Raw genomic sequence first — 14,495 nt, forward strand, 5'->3', positions numbered from 1 at the left:
AGTCTAATGGCCTGGGCGCGGGCAAACCCAACCGGATGGTGAGCCACCAAGATTAGCCTTACACAACACCTCTCACGTCGGGAGGACATCCCGAGACATTTGGACCCGAGCTGGGGAATGGGATCAGGAGAGGGTGGAGGGCAGGGAGGGAGGTGGGGGGTAGGAGGGTGGAGGGCAGGAAGGGAGGGTGGGGGTAGGAGGGTGGAGGGCAGGGAGGGAGGGTGGGGGGTAGGAGGGTGGAGGGCAGGGAGGAGGGTGGGGGGTAGGAGGGGGCAGGGAGGGGGGGTGGGGTGGAGGGCAGGGGGGAGGGTGGGGGTAGGAGGGGGAGGGGGTAGGAGGGTGGAGGGCAGGGAGGGAGGGTGGGGGGTAGGAGGGTGCAGGGCAGGGAGGGAGGGTGGGGGTTAGGAGGGTGCAGGGCAGGAGGGAGGGTGGGGGGGTAGGAGGGTGACCGAAGGCGCAGTTGGTCGAAGAGGAGGGTCTTGTCCAGGCCTTGAAGGAGGTGAGGGAGGGGACGAGGCGGAGGGACTGAGGGATGGAGTTCCATCATCCACTAATGGCATCTCTCTGACTTTCTGTTCAGGATGAAGACCTCAAATGGGTGGAAGAAAATATTCCCTCTTCACTAACGGACGTGTAAGTCATCCCCATTTATATTAATATTAATAATAATAATAATAATAATCCTGGCGTTTGACCCGGCGCCTGATCACATCATCGGAACGTCTCAAAGCGCTTCACAGGAAACACTGTAAAGTGTAGTGACTGCGGATTTTGTCAGCAAAGCGCGGCAGCCAATCGCGCCGAGCGACGGCCCCACAAACATGGATCGAGCGACCAAAATTATTATTATTTTCGGGAAGGGGTTATTACCCCTAAAAAGCGATCTGCCAATCAACTGCCAAACGGGTTTCTGACTCACTGCAGTAAACAGGAGTGTGTGGTGGTGTGTGGGGTGGGGGTGGGGGTGTGTGGGGTGGGGTGGGGGGAGTACGGAAACCTGCCTAAGGTTTTGCCCCGTCCTGACCCGCTCCGGGAATCGAACCCCGGGTCCTCTGGCTGGCGAGGCGAGGCGAGGCGAGGCGAGGGCTCCAACCCCTGCGCTATCGTGGACGCTCGAATAGGAACAGGAGGAGGACAGTCATTCAGCCCCTCGAGCCTGTTCCGCCCTTTTTATTTAAAAAAATTTAAATCAAATTAAATTGAATTAAAATTTTTGAAAATGATTCTCATCCTTTTTTTTTTGCTCTTCGGTCGTTTAAAGTTGTTTCCGTTGGTAAATGACTTCCGCCCCGTAACTCGCCTCCTTTCTCTTTCCAGAGCGTTGCCGACATTACTGGACTCGGATGAGGTAAAAGGGATTAAACGCTCAGCTTTGCCCCCCCCCACCCACCCCACCCCCCACCCACCCCCCACATCGTTCCCGGGGCCGCAGGGTCCCGGGGCACTCACTGCTGATGGCAGCACAGCCCGGCCCGGCCCATCGGGAGGACCTGGAAGGGCCGACCAGTCCCTGGGGGCCGGGAATCCTCCCCCTCAGCTCCTGGTAACCCCACAGCCAAAGCCCCAACTAACTAATGGGAGAGGGGGGTCCGAGCGGGACACGCAGCGGGAAAGCTCGGCCGGACAGCGCTCTCTCTCTCTATGGCTGAGCTGTGTGTGGGTTTAGTTGGTTAGACCCCAACAGTTACCCCAACGCACACTCTGGGCTCCCCCCCCCCCACACCCCCCCAAAGCCTTGGCTCTCCCCAACCTGCGCCTAATACTCTCCGGAATTAGGTAAACAGGAGGCGTCCCTCCAGGGAGAGAGAGAGAGGGAGAGAGGGCATCCCATCCCGACACTCTCTCTCTGGGGTTTCCCGGTGTGGGGGGGCGGGGCTGCCGCGTTTCGCAAAAGAAACACACAGTCACTACACTTGACAGCGTATCCTGTGAAGCGCTTTGAGACGTCGCGACGACGCGATGAGGACCTTTATTAAATACCAGAAATATTCTGAGGTTTGTATCTGATGTACGTTCGGAAACCTCTTTTGCACAATTTAATTGCTTCTCTTTTCTCTCTTCCCCCCCACCCCCCCCCCACCCCCCCTTCTCACTCTCTCCCCTATTACCCCTTTTCTCTCCTCTTCCACCCACTTTCTCTCTCTATCTGTCTCTCTCTCTTTCTCTCTGTGTCTCTCTCTCTCTGTCTCTCTCTCTCTGTGTGTCCTTCTCTCTCTCTGTCTCTCTCTCTTCTCTGTGTCTCTCTCTGTCTCTCTCTCTCTCTGTCTCTCTCTCTCTCTGTCTCTCTCTCTCTCTCTCTCTGTGTCTCTCTCTCTCTGTCTCTGTCTCTCTCTCCCTCTCTCTGTGTGTGTGTCTCTCTCTGTGTGTGTCTCTCTCTGTGTGTGTGTCTCTCTCTGTGTGTCTCTCTGTGTCTCTCTGTCTCTCTCCCTCTCTCTGTCTCTCTCTGTGTCTCTCTCTGTCTCTCTCTCTGTGTGTCTCTCTCTCTCTCTCTCTCTCTCTCTCTCTGTCTCTCTCTCTCTGTGTGTCTCTCTCTGTGTGTCTCTCTCTCTGTCTCTCTCTCTGTGTGTCTCTCTCTGTGTGTCTCTCTCTGTGTGTCTCTCTCTGTGTGTCTCTCTCTGTGTGTCTCTCTCTGTCTCTCTGTGTCTCTCTCTCTGTCTCTCTCTCTGTGTGTCTCTCTCTCTGTCTCTCTCCCTCTCTCTGTCTCTCTCTCTCTCTGTGTCTCTCTCTCTGTCTCTCTCCCTCTCTCTGTGTCTCTCTCCCTCTCTCTGTGTCTCTCTCCCTCTCTCTGTCTCTCTCTCCCTCTCTCTGTGTCTCTCTCTGTGTGTCTCTCTCTGTGTGTCTCTCTCTGTGTCTCTCTCTCTGTCTCTCTCTCTCTGTCTCTCTCTCTCTCTCTCTCTCTCTCTGTGTCTCTCTCTCTGTCTCTCTCTCCCTCTCTCTGTGTCTCTCTATCTGTCTCTCTCTCTCTCTCTGTGTCTCTCTCTCTGTCTCTCTCTCTCTCTGTGTCTCTCTCTCTGTCTCCCTCTCCCTCTCTCTCTCTCTCTCACCAGGAAATCATGATGACCAAATCAGAAATCTCCAAAATGGAATAACGAGAGTCGTTGAGGGAAGACCAGAGACTCGGTCAGGAATATCCCGAGAGTGGAGAGGTTTATTCCTCTGGACCTTCAGACAATCTCTCTACAGAGGGACGAGGGGGTGGAGGGGGGGGGGGGGGGGGGGAAGGAGGAGCGGACAAAAAATGGAGGAATGTAGTGATCTCTCTCTGTGGGTGTGTGGGTTTCAGCAATAATATCAACCATTCGGGGTCTGTTTGAATTGTTGGTTTGTTTTCAGATGGTTTGTAGAAAGCATTTCTCTCCCCCCCACACCCCCCCCCCCCCCCACCACCCACACCCACCCTCCCCGTGAAAAAATCTCGAGTAAAATTAGTAACTCGCTGTTTTCCAGGGGTTAGGGCTCCGTGACGTATAAACACACAGTCACTACACTTTACAGAGTATCCCGTAAAGCGCTTTGACACGTCTCCGAGACTTGATGGGGCGCCGGGTCAGACCCCAGGATTGTTGTTATTATTATTATTATCATCAAACGGACAAGTTACGAGGAGGTTACAGTTTAAAACCCGTCAGTTGTTTGCAGGTTCTGGTCAGAGTGTAGGGCGGAGGGGAGGGACGGGAGATGTAGGGGGATGGGGGGAGAGAGAGAGAGAGAGAGAGAGAGCAGGAGAGGTGGGGCGGTGGGGGGGGGGAGAGGGGTTGTTACGCCCGCAGTTGAGGCTGTTGTAACTGAGATGTCTGTCTGTCAGTGACAGAGCGAAGCCCTCGTTGTTGCGCTGCGTCTGTGTCGCTGGAAATCCGGGGCTTTGTTACCACAAAGTGAATTTGTTAACCAAAACAGGAAAAGTTTTCAGTGAGAGCTGTTCGAAACTTCAACTACCCCCCACCCCCCGCTTTTTGCCCCCCTCTCTGTCTCTCTTGCACCCCAATCCTCTCTCTCCCCCACACCCCCCCACCCGCCTTTCAGTGGGGTTCACCTGGAGTCCCTGTAGCTCAGGGGTTAGAGCCCTCGCCTGGCGATCCGGGTTGGATTCCCGGGCGGGTCAGGTCGGGGCGAAACCTGAGACAAGTTTCCTTACTACACACACACACACACACAGACACACACACACACACACACACAGACACACACACACCGACACACACGCACAGACACACGCACACACACACGCACAGACACACACACACACATACACACACGCGCCTCTGTTTCCAGCAGTCGGTAGGAACCCGGTTATTAGTCGATCGGAGGATCACTTTCCGGGGGTAATAATCCCTCCAGATTGATAATAATTTGGTCACTCAATCCACGACTGTTCATGGGGACGTTGTTGGGCGCAATTGGCTGCCGTGTTTCGCCCACGAAACACACAGTCACTACCTATTGCAGTATATCCTGTGAAGCGCTTTGAGACGTCTCAACGACGTGATCAGGCGCCGGGTCAAACGCCGGAATTATCATCATCATTATTTCCATACAGTTCACAAAAACTGCCCCAGTTATGTTATGTTACCTGTCCTGCAAAGTTATTAATATATTCTTTCACAGCACTTATTTTTTATATTTTTTCGTTGGATTTTTTTCTCTCTCTCTCTCTCTTTTATTTCTTCCCTCGTCATCGTTTTGTCGAGAGTGTGACGGGAATGTTCCAGATGGCGGGCGGGTGGGCAAACATTGGAACTCAGTGTCTGGTCAATAAAACGGAACCATTTCTCGATGTTTCGTGTGCGTGAATTTTTCGACACAGTCACTGCACTGCACAGCATATCCCGTGAAGCGTTTTGAGGCGTCTCGACAACGTGACATTTCAAGGATTGTTATTCTTAAAATAGAAATTGAACTCAACAGTTTTACACACACACACACACACAGGTAACTTCTGGCCGACATTCAATCGAAACAGGTTCCACCCAACCAGTGATCCACTGATTAAAGCCGCCCTTTTGTGACGGTGACGAGGTGGGAGGCGGAGTGTTTGCAGGTCAATAAAGCCGAGAGTCTTAACCGTCCCAACCCTCACCCTCACGCAGTCACCTGAGAGCGACTCGATAGCGGCGGCGGAACCATGGAGTGTGCGGAGAAAGCCGATAACGTGGAATGGGGATTTGGTAAGAAATGAACGTTGTACGACTCGTTGCCTTTTTGGGTGAAGGTGGATTTTTCTTTTCTCCCATTTGCAAAGTCCCCGTAGCTCAGGGGATCGAGCCCTCCGGGGCGGGTCAGGTCAGGGCGAAACAATCTTAGGTAAGTTTCCTCACTCCCCACACACACACACACACAGACGCTTCTCTTTTATCTGGTAACGCGGTCGCTCAATCTACAACTGTTTGTGGGACAAAACATAACGGTGAGTTTCAAGAATGAAACAAAAATTAAATCGGCGGCTTCGGCCGTCGCACGAAGTGCAGAGTGATGTGACATTTTAGCTGCGGTTGAAAGCGATGACCCGCCGGCTGTTTCGAGAGACGGAGAGAAACAAATCGTTTTAAAAAGTTGCTCTGTTTTGTGAAAGAGTGTAAATTAAATGTATCTGTGGAGTCCCGTAGCTCAGCGGTGAGAGCATTCGCTTTCCGAGCGAGACACTCGGGTTCAATTCCAGACAGAGGGCGAAACCTTGGTCAAGTTTCCTTAATAATAATAATAATCCCTCCAAAACAAAAATAAATTGGTCATTTTCAACCCACGGCTGTTTGTGGGACAGACGCTGCTGTGCGTTCACCCACAAATATACAGTCAATTCACTTTACAGTATATTCTGTGAAGCGCTTTGAGACGTCGAGAAGACGTGAAAAGCGCAATATCAAATGCAACGATTGTTATTATATGTTAAAAAAAAGATTTATTTATTGCAAAAGATTTGTAGTTTAAAAAAAGTGGGTTTGTTGGGGGATGGGGGGGAAATAATAATAATCCTTGCATCTGATATAGTGGCTTATTACGTCTTTGAGACGTCTCAAAGCGCTTCACGGGACACACTGTAAAGTGTAATGACTGTGTAATTTGTGGGCGAAACGCAGCAGCCGATTGTGCACTGTCCACACAAACAGTCGTAGATTGAGTGATCAAATTTAGAGGGATTGTTAACGCCCTAAAAGCAATCTGCCAAACTATTAACAAGCGCGTTCCTACTTACTGCTGTGCAAACAGAAGGGTGTGTGTGTGTGTGTGGGCGGAGAAAGGAAACTTGCCTAATTGTTGGGATTATTGACTATCTCCTGATCTCTTGAAATTGTTCCACGATTTAATTAGGTGAACGGGGAGTTGGTTACACACTCGCGTTTGCCAAAGTGGTCGCGTAACATAAATGTCCTTTTCTGTGGTTTGCACTTTCAGGTTTTGGAGACAAGAAAGACAAAGACAAGGACAAGAAATGCGACAAAGACAAAAGCAAAGACAAGAAATGCGACAAAGACAAAAGGAAAGGCAAGAAATGTAAAGATAAAGATGGCAAAGTGAAGAAGCACAAAGAGCACAAGAAGGTAAAATGATTCGGACCCGACCGGGGATCAGGAGGAGTGGATGGTGGGGGGTCGGAGGGGGAGCGGAGGTTGAAGAAGAGGGTCTTGAAACCGCGCTTGAAGGATGCGAGGGAGGGAGGGAAGGAGGGAGGGAGGGAGGAGGCGGAGGGACTGTGGGATGGAGTTCCAGAGGGTTGCCGGTGGGAGCCGGGGAGGAACCGGTTGAGCCGAATGGCCTCTTTCTGTGCTGCGAATGTGCCCGACTCCGACCCGTGTGTTGTTTCGTGACAGAGAAAAGACGGTGACTGCAGCAGCTCGAGTTCAAGCTCCAGCTCCAGCTCCAGTTCCAGCTCCAGCTCCGGCTCTGACAGCGACGACGGGAAGGTAAGTTATTTATATCTATTTACATACGTATATATATTTTTCGAAAGGATTATTACCCCCAGAAAAGCGCTCCGTCAATCAACTAACAAGCGGGTTCCTACTGACTTTGTCACGCGATCCATTGAGGTGTGCGGACAGGTTGTTATCTCGGTGTGAAGGCTCACGCACAGCTCTGAGCCGTTTGGCTGTTGCTAAGCTGCTGCTCGTAAAACCTGTCTTTACTGTTTTCCCCCTCAGGCGCGAGACAAAGGGGCTTTTATTGCGCGTTTTATTCCAAGTTTCAGTTGTGAAACCCACGGCAGAATCTGGGCCGACTGTAACATCGCAGATAATAATCCCGGCGTTTGGACCCGGCGCCTGACCGCGTCGCTGAGACGCCTCGAAGCGCTTCGCAGGACACGCCGTCAAGCGTAGTGCTTGTGCGTTTCGTGGGCGAAACGCGGCAGCCGACTGAGCCCAGCGACGGACTCACGGACGTGACAAGGCGCTGTATCGAACAAAAGGATCATTATGACTGAAAATCGTCGCAGGGATTTGAGACCAACCAAAGGGATTTTTTTTTTTAAAAAAAAAGCTGAGACCCCTCTCGCGCTAACTCCTCTCTCTCTCTCTTCCCCCTCAGGGTGGATGCAAAGAAAAGAAAAAGAAGGGAAAGAAGGAAAAACAGTGCAAAACGTGATCAGCTCGGTTCCCTCTTCACAGTTCTGCCGCCCTTCACACTGCCCACTCCCCAACCCACCTCCGCTAGACCGGCTCTGGCCTCCCGCTCGTCCGTCGTCCCCTCCGCTCCACCATCAGCGGCCGCGCTTTCAGCCACTACGCTCTGAAACTCTGTCACTCTCTTCCTCCCTCCTCCTCCTCCTCCTCCTCCTCGCCCCCTCCTTCAACATCTTCAGCTGAGAAGACCTTCCTTCTTCACCTCCCCCTCGTCGTCCTGCTCAGCCGCCGTCAAGCGCTCTGGGACTCTACCCTGTGTGAGGGGTTGGGGGGGGGGGCACTGTGTGGTCGCACAACACAGAGCTGTTGCAGCGATGGGAAGCCACGTCCGTACGTGCCTTTCAGTCCCACCGCACTCGGCGCCTGGCGATTTGTCGTGTTAAACGTTAACGGGGGGCAGACGTACAGCTGCCTCTTTAACAGGGCAAATAAAGACAAGCGCACGAAAAAAACACATCGCCAATAAAAGCCTCTTAAACCAAGTCGTGTTCGAATGCAAGCCGCAACTTTTCACACGCGTGGCGTCCGTGTCGCGTGTCGCGGTTAGAGCGCTCGCCCCGCAGGTCGGATTCCTGGTCAGATCAGACCTTTATACACACACACACACGCACACGCGCGCGCGCGCCACCCCCCACACACCTCTATTTTCCAGCAGTAAACAGGGACCCAGTTGTTAGTCGATGGCGCATTGCTTTCCAGGGTTCACAATCCCTTCAAAACATTATAATAAATTGCTCACTCAATCCACGAGTGCTTGTGGGACGCTGCTGAGCGCAACTGACCGCCGCGTTCCACCCACGAAATACAACACAATTCACGGTACATTCGAGGGTTATTATTAGTTACTGTGGTGGTGCCGTATCATTCAACAACAACAACACAATGACATTCATAGAGCGCCTTTCACGTCGGGAGGACGTCCCGAAGTGCTGGACAGTCAGCTGTCGGGGCCCGAGAGGTGGGAGGGAGACCAAAGGCACGATCGAAGAGAGGGGTTGAAGGAGGTGAGGGAGGAAGCGAGGCGGAGGGACCGTGGGATGGAGTTCCAGGGCGTGGGGGTAGAGAGGCTGAACGCCCGACCACCGATGGGAGGGCGGGTCGGGCGGGAGACACGGAGCAGCCGGAGCCGATGGACGGGGGGACCGGGCGGGTTGGTAGGGAGTCAGCAGGTCAGAGAGGGAGGAGGGACAAGGCCATGGATGGCCTTGAAAGTGAGGACGAGGATCTTGAATTTGATCCTCTGAGGGATGAGGAGCCGGTGGGGTCGGGCGAGAGTGGGAGCGATGGGGTCGGGCGGGGGTTCGAGTGATGGGGTCGGGCGAGAGTGGGAGCGATGGGGTCGGGCGGGGGTGGGAGTGATGGGGTCGGGCGAGGGTGGGAGTGATGGGGTCGGGCGAGGGTGGGAGTGGTGGGGTTGGGCGAGGGTGGGAGTGATGGGGTCGGGCGAGGGTGGGAGTGATGGGGTCGGGCGAGGGTGGGAGTGATGGGGTCGGGCGAGGGTGGGAGTGATGGGGTCGCGGAGCCCGGTGTGTGAGAGTACACGAGCTGCAGAGTTGTGGATGATCTGCAGGTTGTGATGGGAAGAGTTGTGAAGCCGATGAGGAGGGAGTTCCCTTAATCGAGCCTTGAGGTGACGGATGTGTGGGTGAGGGTTTGGGGGCTGAGGGGTGAGGCAGTGGCGGAGTCCGGCGATGGTGCGCAGGTGGTGGTAGGCAGTGCCGGTCATGGCGCGGATGTGGGGGAGAAAGGACAGTTCAGGGTTAAACGAGACCCCCAGGTTCCTGACCGGCTCAGTGAGGCTGAGAGTGCAGCCGTGGAGGCAGATGCTGCCAAGCGCCCGAGGTGCGGACGCGCTGGTGTGAGCCAATCAGGAGGGCCTCGGCTTTGCTGACGTTGAGTTGGAGAAAGTTGTGCCTCTTCCAGGACCTGATGTCGGACAAGTAATCAATCAGGACACCAGTGGTCCTGGAGTTCAGGGCGGAGGCAGAGTTTGGGTGTCATCCGCATACATATGGACGTTGACCCCATGTCTGCGGATGATGTCAGAAAGCGGGAGCGGGTGAAGAGGAGGGGACCGAGGTCAGAGCCTTGAGGGACACCGCGCGAGATGGTGCGGGGGCCGGAGGGGATTTGAGATGGACCGGTAGTTGGATAGACAGCGGTGATGGGTCAAGGCGGGCCTCTCGGTGGCCAGCGCCGCACGCACGTGGCGCGAAGCTTTTGCATCCGCTCACTATTTGGACCACCAAAGTTTTTCTCTGATCTTCAGTAATAATAATAATAATAATAATAATTTCTCAATACTGTATGTATCGCGAGAGGACCCGGGTTCCATTCCCGGGCGGGTCAGGTAAGTTTCCTCACTCCACACACACACACCCACCCACACATCTCTCTTTACCCAACAGTAATTAGGAACCTGCGGATCACTTTCCTGGGTAATAAGTTTCCTTAACTTACGAACCGCTGCAAACTTACATTCGATACAGCGCCTTAACATGTCGTCGAGAAGTCTCAAAGAGCTTCGCGGAAACGGTGACAACTTGCTGCTGCTCCGCGGGCGTCCGTCCGGCAGAGAAGAGATTAGACAACGGCCGAAACTCAAAACAGGATTATCCTTACAAAACACTTTATTTTATTTTAAAAAAAGAGGAAAGCAAAGAGGCTGAAAAAAAAAAGGCGCAGGAACGTTAGCAGCATTTTCACTACAGAGATGAACAAGCCCGGTGGATAATATAATAATAATAATAATAATAATAATAACAACAAAACAGCCCTATACAACAGAGAGAAAAAAAAACCCATCTAAACCCTGTAAAGGTTTACACAAAAGTTAACACTTTTACACACAGGCTCTGTCCACCTCACGTACCATTAAAGGTTCTGTTGTCACACACTTCGGGTTAAAAAAAATAAATCAACTCGACTAAGACAGTTTGTCACTAACTATAGTTTGTAATCATTCTCCCTTACAGTTGCTCACCTCGTGCACACGGGTGCACACACGCACAATTGGCCGGCAACCTTACACAACAAAGCTATCTTAGTGTCAACTGAACAACGTTTAATGCGCGCAAAAGAAGTCATTGGCATATGGAAGTAATAATTATTATAGCAATCCTTTGCGTTTGATATAGCGCCTCATCGCGTCTTCGAGACATCTCAAAGCGCTAAATGATTTTAATTCTGATGTAAAACGGTTTGAGACATCTCAACGACGCGATATATCAAGTACCAGGGTTATTATTACGTAAAATAGAGTAACATTAGTTTGAAGCATCTCCCGAGAGTGAAGGCAGCCAGCTGCCCACTTTGTGATGGTTATTTTACACAAGTACACAAATAACCCTTTTATTTTGAGTGAGATACTAATTCTCGGCTGTGGTATAAGTGTTCAAATTAACCTTTGTTCAAAGTCACTGGAGGCAAAGTCACTCCCCCTCAGCTCCTGTTAACCCTGCAGCCAAAGCCCTGACTAATGGACAAGCAGCGGGAAAGTTTGCTGGATATACTCTGCTCAAAAGCGATAACAATAATAATAATAAAAATAAGTTAACCCTTAAATGAAGACAAATGCCTGGGTTTTAAATCAATTCTTAAAGCTGCAGTTCACAAGAGCAAGAAGTGTGAGACGAGACGCGGAGACTTTGTGAAGTTGTGCGGTTTAGACACTGAGGCGACAGATTAAATAAGGATATAATGATTCTATTTTCCCCGCCTTTTTCTTTGCCCAGTCGCAGGGTGTCTTGACGCACGCGGAAACCCATCACCATGTTTAAGCGTCTCCAAACCCAACTGAGAATTCCAGGCCTGACATCTACACATGGACATCCCAGAGATAGATGAGACAGATTGTTGGAATGGAATACGCTCTCTCTCTCTCTCTCTTTCTCTCTACCTGAAGGGACACACCCTGCTTACCTAATTCCGGAGAATAAATAAATAAAAGTTTTATAGTTTTGAAGTTTTAACCACTTCATTTTGGGGGCACTCAAAACAAACTCGTCCTCACGTCGACTGATAGATTTTTCTGAAGAGAGAGAGAGAGCAAGGACTATTCCGATCTGCGCTGCCCACCAGAGGAAGGAAGTGGGAGTGAGTGAGTGAGTGAGTGAGTGATTGATTGATTTCGAGATGTCCCAGTTTAAATAATCGGCTGTATATAATAAAACAAGTTGACTAATTTTGCTGAGACGTCGTTTCTCTCTGCTCAACAGAGAGAGAAAACACAGACACACACGCGCAGACAGACAGACACATGCACACACACACACGCACACACAGACACGCACGCTCAGACACACACACAACTCCCTACTGCGACGACTGTGGCTCGACTTGGGGTTCAAAGGTTTCGCGGTCAGTCCTCACGGAGGTCCTCGCTCCTGTCCGTGCCTTCGGCCGGTCAGGGCTGAGCGGATCTCGGCTGCCCTGGTAAACTCGGCAAAGTTCAAATCGTTCCTCAGTGCGGCAAAGGTGTCGAGCAGGATGGCGGTGAGCTGGGCTTTCCCCTCCGACGTCTCGTCACTGGAGTTCAACTGTAATAATAATACTTGCATTTGACACAGCGCCTTATCACGGCGTTCAGATGGCCCAAAGCGCTTGACAACGGTAAAGTGGAGTTGACTGCGTATTTATGGGCGAAACGCAGCAGCAAATAGCACAAAGCAATGTCCCACACACGCACGGTCGTGGCTCGAGTGACTAATTTCATTTGGGGCAGGAGAGCGAGAGAGAGAAAAACGCCTTTCTCTTTTCGAACAGCGTCGCAGGAGATCTTTAACCTGAACAAGCACAGCCGAGGACAGAGCCTCTGACAATGCAACACCCCCCCCAACCCCAGTGCTGCATTGGGCATGTGATTCCAAGTCCAGACTCGGGGGCTTGAGCCCACAGACTTTTTGACTCGGAGGCGAGAGAGAGCGCTACCGCCGAGCTGGGCTGACACACACAAAAATCTAATGAGTTTGGTTACCAGACGAACCTTATCGTACAATGACAAGGCTTTCTTCAAATCGTTCTGCAGGTCGGCCATGAGGCGTTCAAAATTCTGAACACCCTCCACAAGATCTGTGATGAGGGGGAGGGAGAGAGAGAGAGAGAGAGAGAAAAAGCACAAGTTACATTCCCTCCCACAGAGGCACAGATTGATAAGACTAAAGCAAAAAGCAAACTGTTAAAAGACTCATTGGAAAAAAATATATAAAATGTGTTGCTCGGCAAAGTTCTTGAAGTGTTCAGCTCACAAGCGGTGGTTTAAATACGCAGTACAGAGTCCGGATGGAGCGCGCTATATAAATCCAAGTTATTTTTGTTGTACAGAGGATTTCAGAGGAAGTTAGGAATAAACATAATAATAATCCTTGCATTTGACATAGTGGCTTATCACGTCTCTGAGAGCGTAAATTTTGTAGGTGAAAAACGGAAGCCAATTGCGCACAAATAGCCGTGGACTACTTAGTCCTTAGTGATCACATTATGCGAAGGGATTATTATCTCCAGGAAAGCGATCTGCCAATCGAGTAACAACCGGGTTCCTACTTACCGCTGATAAACAGGTGTGTGCGCGCGCATGTGGGGCGTAAGGAAACGTGCCTAAAGTTTCACCCTGATCTGACCTGCCCGGGAATCGCTTGTGAGACCTCTAACCACTGAGCTACAAGGACTCCACAAAGAGGGAGAAGAGTATGGGAAGGAGTAAGGAGAGACATGGACTACAGCCCCAGGAAGCACCAGTTGGGCCGAATGACGTGTTTCAGGGCTGTAAAGCGCACATCAATGTAAAGACCAAGGAAGTTTGCAGTCAGGACAGAGACTGAGTTACTGTCTCCTTACCTGACAGACCCTCTCCAGACGGTTGGGTGACGGACGTGGGGAGGCGGGCGGCTTGTGGGGAGCGAAGGCAGACGTCCGTCGGTCCTGCCCCTGTCTGGGGGGCGGCAGGTACACAGCCTGGCGGGGGCGTGAGCGAGGGGTCAGGCTCTGTACCGAGAGGACGTCCGCAGGGCAGACTGTCTGGAGGGTGGGTGTCGAAGGCGGGGGCTGCCGGGGTCTCGGTTATCGGTTTGCTCCCAGCGTCTGTAGCCGGCTCGGTGGAGGTGATGTTGAGGGAGGGGGAGGAGGAGGACAGCCGTGAGGAATCCTGCCTGCAGCGCAGACCCGTCCTGCCCTTGGCTGCCGCGCACCCCAAGCCGTTAGCAAGCATTGGCGGGGGAGGCATGAGCAAGCGGTCGATGTGCATCTTGGTGGACAGGTCGAGGCTCAGGTTGGCTCTGGCCTGGTGATTGCCGAGGTTCTCCTTCTCCGGGAGGCTCTCTTGCGACGAGCCGGGCTCCGGGCTCAGCTCCGTCGCCGACGCCGTGACGGTTAGATCCAGCGTGGAGCTGGCTCGGGAGTTGGGGAGACTGGTGACGGCTTTCTGTTCCCACGTGGCCTGGTGCAGGTCGGTTCCCACGGACGCACTCCGCAGCATTTTGGCTCTGGAGCTGGTCGTGGGCTGCATGTACGACCGGTGTTTGGTGTCTTTGCCGAGGGACGGCAACAGCTGAGACGGCGTCTTCTCGCTCTCGTGCACGTTCAGGAGATCGGACTGAGACTTGGAGGCGACTAAGTTGAATGGAGCAATCTCGACTGAAGTGCGGGAAGGAGATGCCGTGGGTTAGTTCAATCAATATCAGTTGATCATCAACATCAATCCACATCGATATCATGGAATCATACACCACAGAAGAAGGCCATTCGGCCTATCGAGCCTGTGCCGGCTCTTTGAAAGAGCTATCAACTAGTCCCCACTCCACCCACTCTTACCCCAACCGGTCCCACTCCCCCTGCTCTTACCCCAACTGGTCCCACTCCCCTAGCTCTTACCCCAACTAGTCC

General features: G+C 52.3%; 2 protein-coding genes and 2 long non-coding RNA genes across 4 annotated transcripts in view; 2 read left to right on the forward strand and 2 right to left on the reverse strand.

The window, feature by feature from the left end:
* Positions 1-3,076, forward strand: LOC121851971. Its single transcript, XR_006086021.1, has 4 exons — positions 1-38; positions 581-633; positions 1,318-1,348; positions 3,048-3,076. It is a non-coding gene; the product is annotated as an uncharacterized LOC121851971 (long non-coding RNA).
* Positions 3,077-5,051: 1,975 nt separating this feature from the next.
* Positions 5,052-7,725, forward strand: LOC103191359 (ADP-ribosylation factor-like protein 6-interacting protein 4). Its single transcript, XM_042346033.1, has 4 exons — positions 5,052-5,165; positions 6,391-6,536; positions 6,807-6,899; positions 7,522-7,725. The coding sequence occupies exons 1-4, from the start codon at positions 5,123-5,125 to the stop codon at positions 7,576-7,578; spliced, it is 339 nt and encodes a 112-aa protein (XP_042201967.1). The 5' UTR covers positions 5,052-5,122; the 3' UTR covers positions 7,579-7,725.
* A 4,154-nt stretch (positions 7,726-11,879) lies between these two features.
* Positions 11,880-13,559, reverse strand: LOC121851969. The gene is made up of 3 exons (XR_006086020.1): positions 13,452-13,559; positions 12,601-12,686; positions 11,880-12,154 (listed from the first exon to the last, which is right to left on the reverse strand). It is a non-coding gene; the product is annotated as an uncharacterized LOC121851969 (long non-coding RNA).
* Positions 13,560-13,641: 82 nt separating this feature from the next.
* LOC103191360 overlaps positions 13,642-14,495 on the reverse strand; it is a gene marked incomplete at its 3' end in the record, with an annotated part of 44,527 nt that continues 43,673 nt past the window's right edge. Inside the window, 1 exon segment of the mRNA XM_042346029.1 lies at positions 13,642-14,246. Within this exon segment, the coding sequence (XP_042201963.1) occupies positions 13,642-14,246 (605 nt within the window).

The sequence above is a fragment of the Callorhinchus milii genome, unplaced genomic scaffold (assembly GCF_018977255.1).
Source record: "Callorhinchus milii isolate IMCB2004 unplaced genomic scaffold, IMCB_Cmil_1.0 Scaffold258, whole genome shotgun sequence".
NCBI lineage: Eukaryota > Metazoa > Chordata > Chondrichthyes > Chimaeriformes > Callorhinchidae > Callorhinchus > Callorhinchus milii.